General features: G+C 48.8%; 1 protein-coding gene across 4 annotated transcripts in view; it reads right to left on the bottom strand.

The window, feature by feature from the left end:
- The window catches only part of CACNA1D (calcium voltage-gated channel subunit alpha1 D), a 296432-nt gene that overhangs the window by 156555 nt on the left and 121010 nt on the right, over nt 1-18867 (bottom strand). For all 4 annotated transcript variants that reach the window (XM_035727534.1, XM_027583774.2, XM_027583772.1 and 1 more), the window contains exon 4: nt 1465-1604. In XM_035727534.1, the coding sequence (XP_035583427.1) occupies nt 1465-1604 (140 nt within the window). The remainder of the gene's footprint in view (nt 1-1464; nt 1605-18867) is intronic.

Here is an 18867-nt window from a genome sequence, read left to right as displayed (position 1 = left end):
ATTTCAGCCCCATCGGCCTTCCTGGACTCTTGTCTTGGTCTTCTCAATGCGATGAGACCACCACCCTCTGTCTGGTTCCCTTTGTGCTCTACTATAGTCTGAAAAATGTCTCGAGGTAGAAAGCTGAGGTGATTGTAGGGTAAGGACAAAAGAAATGGAGCTAAGCATCTCCATCCGGTAGCTGAACACAAAGTCCAGGCTCAGGAGAGGCACAGTGAAATTATTCCAGAACCAAGGGACCTGCAAGGCTCCTGCTTGCCATTCCTTATTCGATTTCAGCAAATACAGGAAGGTATGGTACATACCTACTACCTGTTCATTTTAGCCACACTACCTTTGCAGTAATACCTTAGATGACATGTCCTCTGGTGGTTTTTGCAAAAGCTGACTTTTTCCCCTTAAGTCTAATTATCCCACTGGGCCATTTTGGATCCCATTTGAATTTCCTAAGGTTTGAAAGGGCAGGTTCAAAATTTATCCCATTCTCCTAATATCCAGCTATATTAGTCTCCCATGAAAAGCCAAAGGATTCACGATTTTAAAAAAAGTAGCCTATAAGAAAAATTACATTGCTCAACTTCAAAAGGCAGTTGACCAAAGTTATGGAGATGAACACAGAGAGATTAACAATCTCTCTAGGTAGGACCACATATAGTTTTAGGAGCAACCCATTTTGCAGCTGGGTAACAAAGACTCAGCAAAGGGATAGATCTTCTTTCCCTATGTGGGTATTTGGTCCAAAGGCCCAGCTCTCCTCTGATGTGGATTCATTTTTTTCTCTTGCTGGCAAAATTTCCAGGTGTGGCAGGACCAGAATCACACAACGCAGGCCACTGCTTTTTAACGCTCTTCTTTAACTAAACTGTTGGTGTCTCCTTCCTGTGACAGGATTTCTGGAGAATGCCTGCTTCTCTGCATTTTCTGGCTTATTTCATTTCTTGCCAGATACCTGACATTATTCAGACACTTGTTTTGTTATTTAAAATGGGACAGTAGCATGCCAAAGTTTTTCCCCCAAGCAGTAGAAAAGTTAGTAACTTTGCTCAGGTTGTTAAATAGCAGAGTACCTCACTGCTCTGAAGGATTTATTACTGTTTTACTGGTTTGCGCGTTTTTTGTTTTTAACTTACCAGGGTGCTAGGTATGAGAGTTCTGCTCATTTGACTCTAACTGCCAGCAGGGTTGGCCTATTTGTGAAGACCCAAGTCCTCTGTAAAATGACCCCTCTTACATTGGGAGCTTCAACCTCCTTCTATACACGTTACTGGAAGGGAAGTAAGAACAAGGAGGGGATTTGAACCCAAAGACTGATAGCAGCATCGCCCATCTTCAAAACCCCACTGGTTGGTTCTGGCCACAAGCACTGGCAGAGAGGAGTGACCATATTCCCTCAAAAAACTGTGGTTCTTCATTACTCCCTGCCTCCCATATTCCAAACATTTCCCCAAAACAAAAGGGACTTACCCTACTATTACTATAACAAAATCCAGTAAATTCCATCCATTCCTAACATAAGCATTAGGATGTAGCAATAATCCATACGCTATAATCTTCAAAAATGTCTCGACTGTAAAAATAATCAGGAAGGCATATTCTACTTTTTCCTGTGAAGAGAAACAAAAAGGGGGGGGGGTGGGGGAGAAGAAGGAAAAGAAACAGGAATTAGAATCAATAGCTCAAAAAGCATTTTTCTCCAAGCAAAGTTTTATTATGAGAAATGGCACCATTAACACAGCACCTGTGCCAGGAAGGAAAACGTTTTAATTCTAACACTGAATTTCTCATAAGCAGCTAAGTGTAAAACACTTTTCACTCCAGGCTGCATGACTGCATTTTGCCACCTGCCCTAATGCGTGTGCACAGAGTCTGCCTGGGACATAAGGGGCATGTTTGTTATTTGCACACATTTGCAAAACGCAGCATGTTTTCCTCCTGAGATTGCCAAATCAGGCCCAGAAAAGCACAAGGGGGCAACAAGATTCCAACGGCGGCTTGGAACAGAATGTCCTTTGGAAGAAAGGAAGATGCAGCTGCTTTGACCCTCTCTCCTCCTCTTGGGTTTATGCCCGATTTTAAGTCATGGTCCTCTTTGTCACAGAGCAGCAAGGTGACCTGGGCAAGTCCCTCTTCTCCTCTGGGCCTCAGTCTCCTCACCGGCACAGAAGGGGAGCAAGTTCGAGATGGCAACCCCCCCCCCCGTCCCCCAGCTGACACTGCTGAGTGGTCGCCACACGCCCTCCCAGGGAGTGGGGGCTCAGCCTCTGCATCCTTCCCTCCTACCGGCCCCAGCAGCTGTTCCCATCTGGCTGCCCAGACCTCGGAGACTCAGCCCGCAGGCTAGCTGACTCTTAGAACCCTTCCCGTTCCAACTCAGGCAACTTCGTGCGTCCAGAGAACATATCCCTCAGCAGGTCTAAAAATGTTGACTCCCTTCCTCTTTTGTGAAGGTTTTCTTTATGCAGCTTCGGCTTTAACAGAAATACTGACCCACTGGGATGTGTGCAATTAATTTTATAAGAGGCACTCCCTGGCAAGAAGCTACTTAATAACTCAATGAAAAACCATCAGCAATTAAAACTCTTCCACATGAGCCATAAAGCCCTCCACAAATATTAATTCTACCCTGTGGGACCCAGGGAAAGTTACCAATACCTTAGGAAAATGGAAGTCACAGAATTCACTTACAAAGACACCTGATGCAAGAGGTCAAATGAATTTGGTTCAGGAAACACTGAGTGAGCACCTCTTCTATATGACAGACCCCACGCCAGGATCCAGGATTAGAAAAACAGCTCCACTGCTGTCCCTACCCCCGAAAGGTTTAGTCTGGGAGGGAAGGGAAGGGAAGGTTTAGTCTGTTCCAAACATGAACACTGCAAATGCCCCAAGGCAGGTAGTGGAAAGGGTGCTTTTGCATCCTGAGCCCTCTGAGGCCAAAGGACTGGTCCACCCCTTCCCCCACCAGGACTCTGCTTTGCTACATGACCGCGACGAGATGGCCTCAGCAGCCTCCTGCCAGAGTGCTAGCCCTCTGTCACCTGGCCAGGCCTTCCCTGTGTCTCCCCCCACATCCTCCCTCTTTTTTTTTTTTTTTTAAAGATTTTATTTATTTATTTGAGAGAGAGGGAGAGAGGGAGTACAAGCAGGGGGAGCGGCAGGCAGAGGGAGAAACAAACTCCCCGCTGAGTAGGGAGCCCAACTCAGGTCTCGATCTCAGGACCCAGGGATCATGACCTGAGCCGATGGCCAACATTTAACCAACTGAGCCACCCAGGCGTCACTCACATTCTCCCTCTCTACCACCAGGGCAAGCATCCAACCACTGCTGGACCCCAGCCTTCATCCCCCTTCTCGACTTCCCGCTGGTCTTGCTGAAAAGCCAGTTCCGTTAGTTCTTCCATCCCAGGTCCCTGCCATCCCTAACCTGTCCTCCAGAGCTCCATTTGAACTTTGAGCACCGTCCAAGAGGTCTAATAACGCCAATATGACCCCTTCTCCTTCCCCACAGCCATGCCCTCCGGGCATGCATGAGCCTGCAGACCTCCGGTGTCTCCTTCATTTATTCTTCATATTCCCTGAGAGCTGGGACTTTGCCACTGGCTAGGGAGGAGGGATCCTGGAAGGCTTCAATGAGGTGGTAAAGCTAACTTTGAGGGCTAAAAGGAGAGAGAAACTCTGTTACTTGAACCAGAAGCAAAAATCCCTGAAAACACCAGCCCACTATACTCAAATTAGACCCTGACCACCAAATGTAAGTTGTCAATATGCTTCTAAGACGTGGAGTTCTAGGGGAACAAGATAAGCTGAAAACAGCATGCTGATTTTACAATTCCTTTTCCCTTTTTATCACTTCTGCTTTATTTACTAGGCCAAACAGAGAAAAAAGGCTTTTGCTGCCATCAATATTCATAGCAGTTACATCCCTACGTCAACACAGTGCTATACTTCAGAGCAGAAAAACAAGGCAGGGAACAGAGAGTACATCTAGCGAACACAGCTTGTTTTTCCTCTTCGGCTTTTATTTGTAAGTAATAGTGCCACAATAATACGAGGGCCATTAGTGTAACTGAATTGTTTAGGGCTCTTTTATATCCCTTTCTCTTGTCCTCCTCTCTCTCTCCTTTTAAAGAATTGGGTTTCTCTTTCCAAAAATCCTTAGTGCATTACTTGATGGAATTGATTGTAGGAAATGTAATCTTGCTTTATTGTGATTCTTTACTACAGAGCCTCTACCCTGATGCCAACAGAACCATCACAGCCTAAAGAGCATTCTAGACCAGTTTGCCTAGAAGCCAGTTCTTATCCCCAATCCTGCCATTCAAAAGGACTCCTGTAAAACAAATATACCTCCACAGTAAGCAAATGTAACATTTTTTAAAATTTTGCAAAACAACCATCATGGGCAGGAGAGGTAATTATTTACAAAAGAATTGGTCATTTGAGAAAAGAATGTTGAGTTAGTAATTTGCAAAGGAAGTCACCAGGAGGGTCAGGTTCCTAACTGGGCAAGGTGGGAATGCACACCCAGCGGAAGAGGCCCCGTGAGATGTTGCATAGAGCAGATACAGGGTCTGTGGCCTACATGGAGGAGAGCGCAGAGGAAGGGCATGGCTGAGGAAGAGGCAAGCAAGAAGCCTCCAGAACTGGACACAAAAGAAGGTATCTCGGGGGAAGGGCTGCTCAGTCAAAGCTCAGAGGCCCTGGCGAAACAGAGAGATGAAGTAATTCCTGCATCCCAGTCTCCCTGCATTTGCCGGGCAGGACCACTCGCCTGTACACTCACGGAGCCAGCAGCGGGGACTGTTCTCACTAACAGCGGATCCTGGGTGTGCAGGACCAGTCAGATCTCCTTTTAAAAAAAACCAATTCCTCCTAGCCAGACACCACCCTATGTAGGGATGAGAGTCACCAATGAGACCTCAAGCCACCTCAAGGCACCAGAAATAAAGACTCAACATCTAATTCAGAAACCCGACAGATCTTCTTTCAAAAGCAAAGATTTACCATGGAGAAGAGTCTCTGCACCAGTTAACCTTGCAGAGAACTTTGAGAAACTGAAACTGTCAATAGTAATGGGTGGGAGATGCCAGGACCCTCGATGACACCGGCTTCTCGCCTTTCTGGTTCTCAGGGGCCCTTTCACTAGAAGTGTAGTATGAACATCCAGCCAGCCAGCCAGCCCTGGGTCCTCCTCAGAAAGCCTGATCTGTATCTTCACAGAGTTCCCAACCTGCTGTCAGAAGATAACAAGAACTTGATGAGCCTAGTAAGGTCCAACTCTTTGCTTTGGTCATCCGCCCACATGGCCCCAAATCTTTGGAAAGGCTCTCCTGGCTGACACCATGGTAGTGTTGCCCATCCCACACACACCACTCTTCCTCACCCTACGGTCCCAGGGTCCCTCTTTGGGGGGATCGTCTCTTACTGTCTTTGTAATCCCGGCCCCTGGTGCCCACATGGGGCATACATAAGGTACGCCACAGGAAGCAGAGAAGAGGGAAGGAATACAGCAAACAAAGCTAGACTTAAAGGGGGACTGAAAAACAGGAGGTTCTGTGATCCTAGCGTACATATCAAAAAAGCAAAACAACACGGATATGTATCTAAGTTGCCATTAACCCTTTCTAGAACGAGCTTGGAAGAAATGGTCACACTGCTGAATCGACGACTGACCTCAACATCTCGCCTGGCCCTTCCTTTCCATCCTGACCCAAGCCTACAGGGAACGTCCTCACCCCTCCTTCCCTCGCTTCCTCAGTTCTCTTGCATGAGAGCCCTGCATGCCGCTGAGGGGCCCCCCTGCTTCCCCACCTAGGGTGCCCACTTTCATCATGTGTATAAACGCCCCTCTCCAGAATGAGCACACAAGGGACACAGAGCTGGAAGAAGCCCAGCCTGGGGGAGTGGAAAGAACACAGGGCTTGTGGCCACAGGATCTGTTTTCTCCCAGCCCCCAGCTCAGCTACTATTTCAGGTCCATGTCCCGTTCCCTCTTTCTAGAATGGTTTCCCCCACCCCACGTTCTCATCAGGCTAAGCACTTCCTGTCCCTCAAGACTCAGCTTGAGTAACACTTTCTCAGAGAAACCTCTGCTGACCTCCCAGACAAAATAAGGGCCCGCTGTTAGATGTTGTCAAAGACCATGATGCTTCTTCATGGTCCTATTCACAATGGAAATTTTAAATTCCTTAAAGTTATCTCTTTAATGTTGGTCTCCTCCAATAAATGAATTTCTATAAGATCAGAGACTATTTCTATTTCATGCATCATTATATTCTCAAGAGGCTTGCCACAAAAAATAATCAATATTTATAAATCAATAAATAAATGAGCAAAACGCGAGGTTTTGACCAAACATTATTCACCGTCCCTTCCTGCTAAGAAGTTCCATAATTGTTTTAGTCTGCTCAGGCTACCATGACGAAATACCATAGACCGGGGGGCTTAAACAGCAGAGTTCCCTCACGGTCCTGGAGACTGGAAGTCCGAGACAAAGGCGCCAGCTAATTTGGTGTCCGATGAGAACTCTCTCCCTACCTTGCAGATGGCTGACTTTCCATTGTGTCCTTGTCTGGCCTTTCCTTTGTGGGTATCTGTGGAAAGAGATCTCTCTTCCTCTTCTTATCAGGGCACTAATCCTATTCATGGGGGCTCCACACTCATGACCTAATCATCCCCCAAAGCCCCACCTCCCAACATCATCCACTGGGCTTAGAATTTCCACATATGAATTCTTAGAGAGGGGCGAGAGGAGGGGACACCAATATTCAGCCCATAGCAATAATATCAGGGTCCCTTCGGCTTTGCTCTCTTCCCAGAAAAACGTCTGAGATGAAATGCCAGGGAAAAGCTATTCTGCTCTGTAACCGTGGCCCTCCTCAAAGAGGTGGGACAGGGTCTTCCAGTCAGAGCAAGGGGCACACGCAAAGGCTGATCATTCAAGAGTGACGAGCACACGGGGGTGAGGGACAGGCTGGGGGAAGGTGGGGCGGGGGGGTGAGACACAGGGCCTCATGTGCCAGGCTACGGGGCTTGGCCTCCATCTCTCACCTGGAGAATCAGCACAGTGAACCAGATGATCTTTTCCAGCTGTAAAACTACAATTCCCTACCACCTGGGGAGTAAAATCTGGACCCCAGTTTCACAGTGAGGTTCCACGAGGCCCAGAGACCCCCGGAAAGACCACCAACCCAGAGCAGCAGCTGTGCTGTCCAGGGGCTAGGTCACCTGAGGTTGCTGCAACACATTTGGGGGGCCAGGCTTGCTGAGGGCCCCTCCCATGAACTGCCGTGCACAAGGCAGGAGCCTTGGGGAGCCGTGGGGCTATGGTGACAGTTTCTGTAAGTGACTCCACATCTCGTCTAACTGCAGTGGGTGAGCTGGGGGAGAGGCACCGGCAGACAGGCCTCCGCTCAGGGCTGCTTGGAGGTAAACAGAGGTAATGTTCTCCTCTGTAGATAGTAATGAAGGATGTACATCCCTGGCCTCCAATGGGCAGCTGAATGCCCCATTTCCATGAAGAAACTGGCTAGAATAGTCAGTTTGCCTTCATTTGTCTTCATCTTTGGTTTAAATGTACAAATTCTAGATGATGTTTGTGTCTCCCGAGTCCAATTCCAGTCCCTACGGCTGAGTCACCCTGGTTGAGTCATCTACCCCTGGGCTTCTCTGCTTCCTTGTCTGGAGAACAGGAGCACTGTCCTTGCTCCACCCACCCAGGTTATGGCGACAGTCAGATGAAGTAAAAGGTGGGAAAAAGTTCTGTAACTACCCCACATGCCACAATCAAGGCCTCCCCGCCCCCAATCCAGACAAGGAGATACATGAGGCAGCTCTCCTAGCTCCTGGGAGGTGCAGCCCTGACGCTGGGGGGGGGGGGGAGGAGGGGGCTCTGGAACTCTCTGAAGATCCTAGGACAGTCCAGTGACCCGTGACCAGCCAGAGAGGGAGGACCCCTGCCCAGCGAGGACAAACGGAAGAAGCCAGCATGGTGGTCCGGCTGGCCCCTCCACGGAGACCAGCCTCCAAACCTCTTGTCTGTGGAAGGGCAGCAACATCGCACCCGGGGTGGAGGAGGCTGAGCAGGGCACTCTCTCTGGATGCGGCTTCCTCGCTCACGGGCAGAGCAGGAGTAGCTGCTGCTTGGCTGCCATGCTCAGCTAAGCATTGTTCTTGCCATCCAGAAAACTCCCAGGCTAACAACAGCACCCTGTCCTTCCTCTGAGAATGGCTCCCTTTCTACGGTCCGTCCAGGAGCTACAGGCGTTGGTATGCGGCCCACGTTACTGGCTCAGGGACAGGCAGGTGATCCACACAGGCCAACCAGGTCCAATGAGAGCTGCACCTGGGACTTTCACTAGGCAAGAAATTCTGTCATTGGCTGGACTTAGCTCTGAGAGGCACTAAGCATGGAGTTACCGGGAAGACACAGAATGAAGAACCGACACCAAGAAAAGCCAAGCCAAAGTGTGTGGAGAGAGTCAAATGGAAAGACAGAAGCTCAGGGGCAAGCATCTAACTCTGAGGCCTTGTTAAGAGACCCTGAATCAAGCTGAACCTGAAGCCAAAATTCTCTCCCCCCCCCCCCGCCGCATCTTGGGCTTTTCAGTTCTAAAAGACAATTCATTGAGCAAGTTTTGGTTGGGTTTTTGGTAAATTATAAACAAAAATGTCCTAGCTAACTACACAGTGATCCTACAGGATCACTCTGCTTCCCTAAAAGCTAAAGCATCTAAGAGAAACGTCAGCAGCTCGTTTCTCAAGAGATTCAACTCCTTTGAGGACTCCCTCTGACCCACAGGCTTAGGGATGGTTCTCTATATATAGGACCTGCAGATCATAGCCTCCAGGAATTCATCTAAGTTCAGCCTTCCAAACAGACTCCATCAATCCCATCCATTCTCTGTTGCTGTCTTCAATTCTAACTGGTTTCCCACATGCCACACATTCCTTCCTGAAAACTCAGTGCCTTGGACTTGCCTTGTTTCCCATCCTGCCCACGCCAGGACCTGAACTGTGAGTCCCCCTGGTAGCAGGTGCATTCTACGGTTGGTGGTCATGCGCCTCCTCACCCAGCTCCAATGCCAAGCCTCTGCCCGCCTCCACCCACCATGCTTGGCAGTTCAAGCTCCCTATTTCAACTCAATTTGACAATATTCATGGGGTACTTACGCCGTACCAGGCACACTCCTGAGCACTGCAGAGTGAGAGACGACTGAGACAGCACTGGTGTCCTAAAGGAGGCTGGCAGAGGCATATATAAAAATTTTAAGACACAGCAGATGACAATCAAGGCCAAAGTAGAGTACTGGGGACCTCCTGCATAGAAATGGAGGGTGGGGGTATGGAGGAACTCCTGTGTCTGGAGGATTTGGGAAAATCTCTTTTAAAGTATAGAACCGTGTCACATATGTGACTGAGTCACAGTTCCAGAGGACCTCTACAATCTGTGGTCTACCTACCAACAACCAGCTGATATCTGTTACCCCATAGGGTACAGGGCCCCCACCTCTTCCTCCTCCCTTCCTCCTCCTCTGGTCCAATCCATCAGTCCCCATATAACACCCTGCACATAGGTCATATTCGCTAGAACCTCTGGTCTTCTCCATGACCCAGAGCACTTCTGCTGATCTTAATCCTGCTCCACCGTTTCAGGGAACGCTAGGGAGTTTCCATTTCTTCTTGAGCACCAACTATGTATGAGGCCATGCAAGAAGACAGAGAAGGGCAGGGCACGGCCCTGTTTTCAGCTCCTGGTGTGGTTGGGAAGGAGAACCCATTGATGTGTTGTCTTGTCCTGTTTGTAGATCGTCAGGACCTTGAGGGCAAGAACCACTGCATTTACCTCTGCAGACTCTCTCACCATCCCAAGCAGAGAACTGAGCCTCAATAACCACCATCATGCATCCACCACAAAGAAGGAAAAACAGAGACATGCTCCTAAGGCTGCATCACGAAGCCACCGGGGGCCAAGGCCTTGTCTTGCCATCAGGGAGCGCTGACAGCAGCTCTACCACCCAGGCCAGAATCCCATTCGCCCTCTCCCACTTGGAGAAACAGAGGTTCGCGTTCTTTCCAAACCATGTCATGCCTTTACATCACGTTCTGACAGCTCAGGTCAAGGTGGACGGCAGGAAGAATCTGCGTCCTACTTGGGGCTCATCAAAGCCACCTGCTTCCTCTCTGGGATGTGGGGGAGCCTGGGTCATGTCACAGCTGCCAAACACCCATCATTCTAGAAAAGCCACCTACTTCACATTGGTTAGTTTGCACGACGTGAGCCAAATGCTCCAACATGTCCACCTCCCTGGCCGTAAAGAGAGAAATGAGCAAACGTTTCAAAATGGCAGGCACAGAGTAAGTTTAAAACCAAACATCTTCACGTGACAAGAAAACAGTCATTTCTTTCCTTCATTAACAGAAGTAACAACAAGCCTTTCAAATCCGCATATGGTTAAATTCCCTGCCATCAGAGTTCTAGATGAAATCTCCCGGCATTCCCGACACCCCCTCGGATCCCTGTGAATGCGCTGTTTCCACACTGGACACCGCACTTGGAGCGTGAGGGAACACCTTCCTGTCCCTTCCAACTCAGCAGACTCTCTACGTGATGGGGCGAGACAGGCAGAGAAGGGGTTTCTACTCACATCCACACACGAGGGTCCCAGAGTCCATGGGGACAGCGATCGTGCCCTCTGGTGTGAGGAGCCCTGACCACACTCACTTGCATGCCATCCCGTGTCCGCCAAATCTCGCCTGGGCTTCTGGGCTGTTCCAACCGAGGTCATACCAGCATGCCCTCAGCCCAGGGCCACCCAGGCAACGAACAACCTGAGGATGCGCCTTGGAGGTGCCAGCTGCCAACTGCTCAGTGTTGGTCCCTGGGGCAGGGCTGCTCCCACTTAAGAAGGCGCGCAGTCCCTCGGAAGTACCTGAACCTCCCCCAGGGGAGGCAGCGAGCCTGGGGGCAGGTCCTGGCTCTGCCACTTATGTGCTTTGTGGACTCAGGCAAGTGACTCTACCCCCTCCTCCTTGCCACTGCTGCTTCATCACAAGAGGAGAGTGAGGACAGCCACGGCCTAGGTTTCTCGTGCAGTGTAAATGAGGCCACACGTGTACAATGCAAGAACCAGGGTGTGCGCATAGCACGCTCCATGGATATCGCACCCTGTGGTTGTTGTGTCAACGGCCACTACCCAGGAAAGACACAGGGCCTGGCACAGAGCCACTGCTAGCTACGAAGTGAGCCCTGGGACGAGGGCCTAACCCCCTGCCCACCCTGCAGGTCTCCGCACCCACAGTGAGGACCGCTCGTCCGGGTGGTCCTGCTCCGGTGAGCACAGCTCCACCTGGAGGGAGAACGTGGTTCCATCTAAACCTGCTCCCGCACCTTTCGGGACCGTCCCACAGCCCACCTGTGGCCACTCCTATAGCGGTCAGGAGGGGAAATGGGCCCCCATGCTACCCGCCCTCCCCTCGCGGTGAAAACAGAGGACGGGCGTCTGGGGGGCGGTGGGAAACAGGCAGCATTCAGCTCGTCAGCTGTGACCTTCCGCCTGAAAAACCACACTGGGTGATGAACGACCCTAGGCCATGGTCACCTCTTTCCCAGGGAATGTGCTGAGAACGTAGGTCGTTTCTTTCTGAATAAATTTATGAATCAAAGTTTAAAAATATATAACGTGTGGCGTCTATAATTGAGATAAAGTATGTAATACATTCACTCAGAAGATTAACAACTCCGTGCCTATAATTCACCATTATTTTAGAATTAGTAGGTAAAATTGAGTTAATTTAAAAGACACCGGGTAGCTTAACAACCAGGCACCACCCAACCGTGGCCTTGAAGTGGAAATCAATAACACGGTCAATGACTGAGCAGAACAGATTCTCTGCAGACCCACTCCAAGCTGCAAGTGTCATTTGCATTGATCTGACCCTGCCAGTCAAATGTCTCCCTCATCACTTTACGCCTCCCGGAGGCTGGAGGAAGGGCTCTGCAGCACCCCACCAAGCTCAGGGTCCACACGGGTTTTCCATAAGATGGGTGGTTCCCGAAGCAGTTACTAGAGGAGTCTATTTGGTCAGGTGGCTAGACTAGTCCACAATGCCACTATTGTTTTCAAAGTGAATTTTTGTTGAATACCTGCCTAGCTCCAAAAAAGAGCTCTAGGCAGCGAGAATATGAAAATGTGAAGTAGGTAAGAAAAGGAATGCTACACAGCTGTGTTTTGAAAAGGCAGGGGAAGAGGTCCACAATACATTACCACAGGATCATATGAATAGGATCCCCTCGATGTCTGAAAAAAAAACCTCTTATTAAAGCCAGTCTGCAGTGTAGACAGCCAAGTGTGAAGAGGCTTGGCTCTGAGAGTGAGATCATGGGGCACATCCTCTCCACTTTTAGGTATCCCTGATTTGTTGGAGTATTTCTCATTGAAGACCTTTTACTTGAAAATCAGCTGAGATTCGAAATATTTAAGACAAAGGAGTAAGTCAAGAGAGGAAAATTAACAAAGAAAATGAAATGAAGCAGGAGCAAGACCATGACAGAGATGTAGGCAGTGAAAGCACAGCTTTATTAGTATGTCTGGGAGATTTCTAACCGCTGTAGTGAAAGGAGGAAATCAGACCAGTGACACAAGTCACCTTTTCCTTTGAATGAAACTGTTCCTCAGCACAGAAAAATATTTCTCCAGAGCATTTGCACAGAGAGAAGAACCAGCTGACAATATGAACGGAGCACCAATTATGGGAAGTAGACTAACATTCGCCTGTCTTCATGGAATTGTACTGGAAGAGAGACAAGACTTTTTAAATAAAATACACAGGAAATTAATTTTGTGGTTTACAACCAGCAATTTTTAAAGAATGAAAATAGGATGGAAAAAAATCAGAATGCATAGAAAATAGCAAAATTTGGTAAGAGTAAATATTTTCATCAAATTTCATGTTTCAGATGATATAACACATCCGTGTTTGGGAGTTACAACATAAAATGTATCTATCACTGTTGGTCAAGTTAAAACACACACACACACACACACACCTCTAGAAGCCAATAATCTGAACCCACCAGTGGACGCCAGTAGGGATAAAGACCCCCTCAAGGCCACATGGGGAATGGCTCATAGAGAGTCCTAACTGGAACAGGAAGAGAATGATGCCTCCCCCCAACCCCGGGTCCTAAGTCTGAGACAACAGGTCAGAAAGAAGCAGGGTAGGGAGCACTGAAGACCGGGACCACAGGCCCCCCACCCAAGACCGGAGCCTGTAGGCCAAAGAAGGCCAACAGAAGCTGGGCGTCCCCTGGGTCCTCAGGCAGGCATGGGGCTGCTTTGGAACAAAGCTGTCAAAGCGAGGGGCACTGGGACTCACAAGAAGACACAAGAGAGAAGGGGCTCCTCTTATCGATACAGCTGCTTTATGGAAAGGGGGGCCAGCTCAGATCCAAGCCCCTCTACAGCGAGGCAGAGCATGTTTGTGTGTGTTTTCATTCACTGGATGAGATGAATCCCTTCCTTAGCTTTTTTCATACCGTGAGCCGATTTCCCCCAAAGAAGAACCCTGCACGGAGGCACGAGGCTGTGGGTGATGAAGAACATGCTCGGAGGGGCTGTGTGAGCCTGGGGAGAGCGCAGAGATTCTCCAGCAGGTTCCTCATCCTCTCAACGGGGGACGCCACCACCGTCAGGTAGTTAAGGATGAATACTGCTGGTGGGAGATGCCCTGCGCCTGGCTGGCTCTCATGAAGCAGTTGCTGTCACCCTGGTGGCCGTGAACATCCCACAGAAAGGTCTCCACCAGCTCTGGGGTGAGGCAGGGAGAGGACCGCTTTCCAATCAAGGAATCAAGGGCAGGGTTCTGGAAAGTTGAGCAATCACGTCACCTTATGTTGCCACGAGGCTAAGGCTGAAGCCAGCACACCAATCCCAAAGTCACTGCCGCCGCCTTTGTGCCCCAGGACAAAAAAATAGCATTGGAGGCTCAGAAAACACGGAAAGATCATAAATAAACAAGTACCTGGAAATCACAGGCACTAGAGTCCTGCTTGGCTATCTGAAAGCTCAAAACTATATCCATCCAGTTAATTCGGGCACAGGCAGATGCCTTTTTAATGGCTTCATAATCACTAAGATCCATCATCATTTTAATAATGATTAGTGTTAGAAAAGGCAATAGGCTTTGTTGTAACTGCCTCAATTCAAAATTCATTAACAGGGCGCCTGGGTGGCTCAGTTGGTTGAGCGACTGCCTTTGGCTCAGGTCATGATCCTAGAGTCCAGGGATCGAGTCCCGCATCGGGCTCCCTGCTCAGCAGGGAGTCTGCTTCTCCCTCTGACCCTCCCCCCTCTTGTGCTCGCTCTCTTTCATTCTCTCTCTCACATAAATAAAATCTTAAAAAAAAAAAACAAAACAAAATTCATTAACACTCTGTGACCAACTGAAATCATGACACTGAGCCCTGGACTTCATAAACACACCTCCTAAGAGAACTGCCACACTGCTTAATTTCTGTCCTCTACTTTAAAGCTGCCTTGACAGGTCAGTAAAGTTCACTTCCCAGAGTCACTGCCGGATGAAGTTCGCATTCGGGCAAACTCAAATCATGAGGATCACTTTGAGACATCTGAACATAAAGAACCAGTAAAGCTGAAACAACTAAATGGATGCTATTTTCTAAATATCTAGGTTCGTTATTTATAAAACATCTTAGTGAGTTAGGATAAAACGGAGCAAATACAGGTTTTCCTTTAATTACAGTAATGCTGGTGAATCAGACCTCAAATGTCTGGAAATTACTACTTTCTACAACTTGTGATCCTGCTCAAATGCCAAACTTAAAAAAAAAAAATCCAAATCCAGAACAAAGAGTCCAACTGTAACATTCAGTCTTGTCTGTCTGTCTGTCTCTCTCTCTCTGTCTTTTTTTTAATAGCCCAGACAGGAGAGTCCAGAGAGAGAGACACACACAAAGACAGGAGATAAGACAAGCCTCCTTTACAGACAATGGAAGACAAAGGGGTGGGGTCTGAAAGACAAGCGGCTGTATCAGCTCCGGAGGGCCCGCACTCCACTAGTTTGCTACTGACTTTTAAACAACCAGACCCATCCATAAGCCAGGACAAGGAACACAAAATCTACCTGGATGACGTCTGGCTCCCGGTCCCCAGCTGGGCAGCGCAGTGAATTTGTGGAGTCAGACAGTTGGGGTGGAAAGTTCCCGTTTGGTCCAGCTATCTCACCTGGCACAAGCACCTCACCCTTCTGAGCCTTGGCTTCCTGGTCAGTGGATGCACTGTCCAAGGAATAAATGACATCATGTGCAATGCCCAAGCACCCGATAAATGGCTGCCATTAGGATACTGGGAGTGGAGGCTAGCAGTGCAGGTCTTGACCTCTTTTTACCTACACTAGAAGTTCTCCAGATGGATTTCCTTTTAACCAGTGCATCTGGTGAACTGACATTGTTTGTTCCTTCTGGGTAAGATAAAGACAAAGGTCCATGCCATACTGAACTCACTTGGCTCTCAGGTCAATTTCTAGACAGCTCGTACGTTTTTGTTCCCAAGAGTTGAGCTGCACGCTTACCAAGAATCGGTTATGTTTGCTCCCAAGTTTATAGCAGATGGACTACCCAACTTAAGTGAACACTGCTTGGAGTGACAAGTTGGGAGTGTAAAAAGAGTTGTTGCTTCCATAAAAAACCAGGCTGTATCCTTTGGAAGTACTGGATAAGAACACTGCTGAAGGTTCTGTCGTTGAATCCAACATGAGCGGCACCACAGACAAGGGAAAACCCGTAAGTTTTTAGAATTGCTCTCGGCTTTCTTCTCAGAGATCTAAGTTCTTATTCTATTTTTTAAAAAAATGTGACCAGAAATTATAGGCACATCTAGGCGTAGTTTATGCAAGAAAGAAGATGGACACTCTTCCCAGTACATGTGTAATACTCAAAAAAAGCCTTTGCCCTACTCCAAAAGATTGACAGGTAAATGTCTGGTTACGTACTCTAGGTGAAAACAATCTTTAAGATGTGCTTTTGTCTTTTTAAATGAGTCTCCCCATGACTGACTTCTTAGAATAAGCAACTTAGAGGTCAGATACAAGAGCAGGTGCAGCAGGAGCCTGGACTCTCTTTGTCCTCAGCTCCCGGCCGAGGTCTGGCACGCGACTCCGCTTGTCGTGAGTCTGTCTCTACAAACAGCATCACCGAGCGCAAATGTGTTGTCAGTCACCAGTGCATGTGTGCTGAAGTAAATATACTGCTCTCATGACAATCTGTGATGCACAGGTGGAGTACCGAGGACCACCACCACCTGTGCATTTGGGCTTCACACTCGCCCACATGCCAAGGTTGAGTGCTAGGTCACCACCTCTGCCCCCCTAGTGTGTCCCAGTAGGGGAAACGCTCGTGTGTGCGTGTCCGTGTGGTGGTAGTGGTAGCATTGCGTTCCTGGGCAAGACAAAGGAAAGGAATAACGCGACGCGTGCGAGCACAACAGAGAAAGTATGTACGCGCGTGTGGACAAGTAAGACCTACGTGGGAGGTCACACATGGGAGAGGAGGGGGGCAGCCAGTGGTGGAGATTCACAATTGGTTAGAATTCCCCCAGAAAAATCACCCAGGTGCCACCTGCTAACTCCTGACCGTAACTGTGACTTCAGGTAAATTGTCAAGGATTCTCGCATTCTACATTTTGTCCTAAGTTCGATAACCAGTTGCTGAGCATCTGCTGCGTGTGAGGTGAAGGAAGGAAATAAGGCTTTCTCTGCAGAGTCTATATACATTTCTGAAGATGGGCTCACCTGTGGTCGGAAGGGACCGAAGACCAGCCTGACCATCCAGCCTAGCCAGCGATCACCGAAGGACACTCGTGTCCACATAAAAGCAACCAGGCAAGCAGTGCCACCTTCTTGGACTACATTAGACGACCAGTGACAACTCAAAACTTGTACTTCTCCCTAGACCAGGGGTTGGCAAATCCTAGCCCACAGACCACACCCCATCCGCCGCCAGATTCTCATCACCATACTTTCACTGCGGCACGGCATGCTCATTTGTTTACGTGCTGTCTGTGGCTGCCTGGGCGTGGCCACGGAGCCTAAACTATTTACCATCCGGCTCTTGACAGAGAAAGTCTGGTGACCCTTGCTCTGGACCTTTACTGCCCGTGAGAGAGAATGCTCTTAGCTTTCACTTCTCTGCCAGAGAAAGGAAAAGAGAACACACTAGTGATCATCTAGCTCGGATCCTTCTTCTGAGATGAATAGTGTAATAGTGCTTAAGAGCCAAGGCAGGTGTGGGATGCCTGCACAAATCTTTACGCACACATTCTTAAACATGGGTTCTGATCGTCCTTCCTTGCTGCTTCCTGTGAAAACATATAGGCACGACAATTATGTGACCACCGAGGCTTTCTGAAGCACACGCATGCACGGTCACACACGGCGCTCAGCTTGGTTTAGAGGTACACGCTACAATTCAGAATTGCAAGCACAAAAGAGACCGCTACTTAGGGATTACTTTTTGAAAGACCTTGAAGGACTTGATTCCCCACTATTCCCAAAGAAGCTTTTGGTTTTTTACTCTGTATTTAACCAAAGTTCCTACAAGACTATAAAAAAACATAGCCACTGTGAAAATTAGTTAAAATAATAGTTTCTGCAAAATACTTTCAGTGCCGTGGCATTTATCCTTTAGAATCGGGTTAGGGAGTACTATAATTTGGTCTGTCAGCACGGATGTTAAGCGTACAGCAGACCCAGAACAGAGCATGTTGACTCTCTAAGGCTTGGGGGCTGGAGAGATTATAACAGCCTTAAATAAGACTCAACATCCTTCCACAAGAAATGATCCTCAGACTTGACAAATAAAACCAACACAGAGAGAACACCAAAGTCACCAAAAGCTAGTCCTAAAGAAAGGGCACAGGTTCTGCCTGTGATGTTTATGCATGGGTGCAGATAACGTGTAACAGGAAGTGGAGGTAAGGATAAAATTCTCCACTTTCTATTTTTTTAAAGCTGGGTGAGAGGGTTCTTATTACCCAGGTCCTAAAGGACAGGGCTCCCTGATGGAAAGAAGCAAACAGTACCTCATTTTCTAAATAACCAACAAATAGGACTAGATGCTCCCTGCCCAGGGCTTACTAAGCCAGCCCTCTATCATCACCCACCTGCCACCCCCATGGCTACAGTCTGAGGAGGCTTGAGGAGGGGGACATGGAGTTATCAGGCTGTCGGTCTTGTGGAGACTTCAGTGTTGGGGAGGCCACCCTTCCTAAATCCAAGTGATAAAGACTCAGGAGAATCAAAGATGGTCTTCCTGCAAGAAGGAAAAACGAGCATCTTATCCCCCACAGTCCTGAACTGCTGCTCCCTCCTTCCCCAAACAGGGAAAAGCAAAGTGGCTGGACAGTCATCATGCTATTGGCCTGGCAAGGACCTGTGAGCTTCCCATGAACCAAGTGGACCCCACAGGGTACTTACTAGGTGTGAGTCATCTCTGGGACCTCACCCAAGGGGACTGGTCACCATGAGAGGTCAGTCACCATAGTGACAGAGGCTGTGCAGTAGGGACGAGAGCAGCTGAGCCAGAGCCCCATAGCCCAGGTCAGGGCCTGTGAGGTGGGGAAGCGTCAGCAGGCCCTCCGCAGGACAACGCCACACCGACCCCGTGGGGGACCCTCACCTGGACACCTGTCAAAGGGAGGGTCTGCCACCCGGCCCGTTTTAGCTACAGAGGCTGCAAAACCAAGCAGGAGGAAATCCTCTGCCATGCCCAGCTTGGGGAAAAGGTGTTTGCCCTATTATGGCTCTCCCTTCTCCCCTTCCTCAAAAATGGAGCATTTGGAGCTGCTGTGG

This window comes from Zalophus californianus, chromosome 1, assembly GCF_009762305.2.
Source record: "Zalophus californianus isolate mZalCal1 chromosome 1, mZalCal1.pri.v2, whole genome shotgun sequence".
Classification (NCBI taxonomy): Eukaryota; Metazoa; Chordata; class Mammalia; order Carnivora; family Otariidae; genus Zalophus; species Zalophus californianus.
Note: the sequence above shows the minus strand (reverse complement) of the source record. Positions and strands in the feature narration are given on the sequence as shown.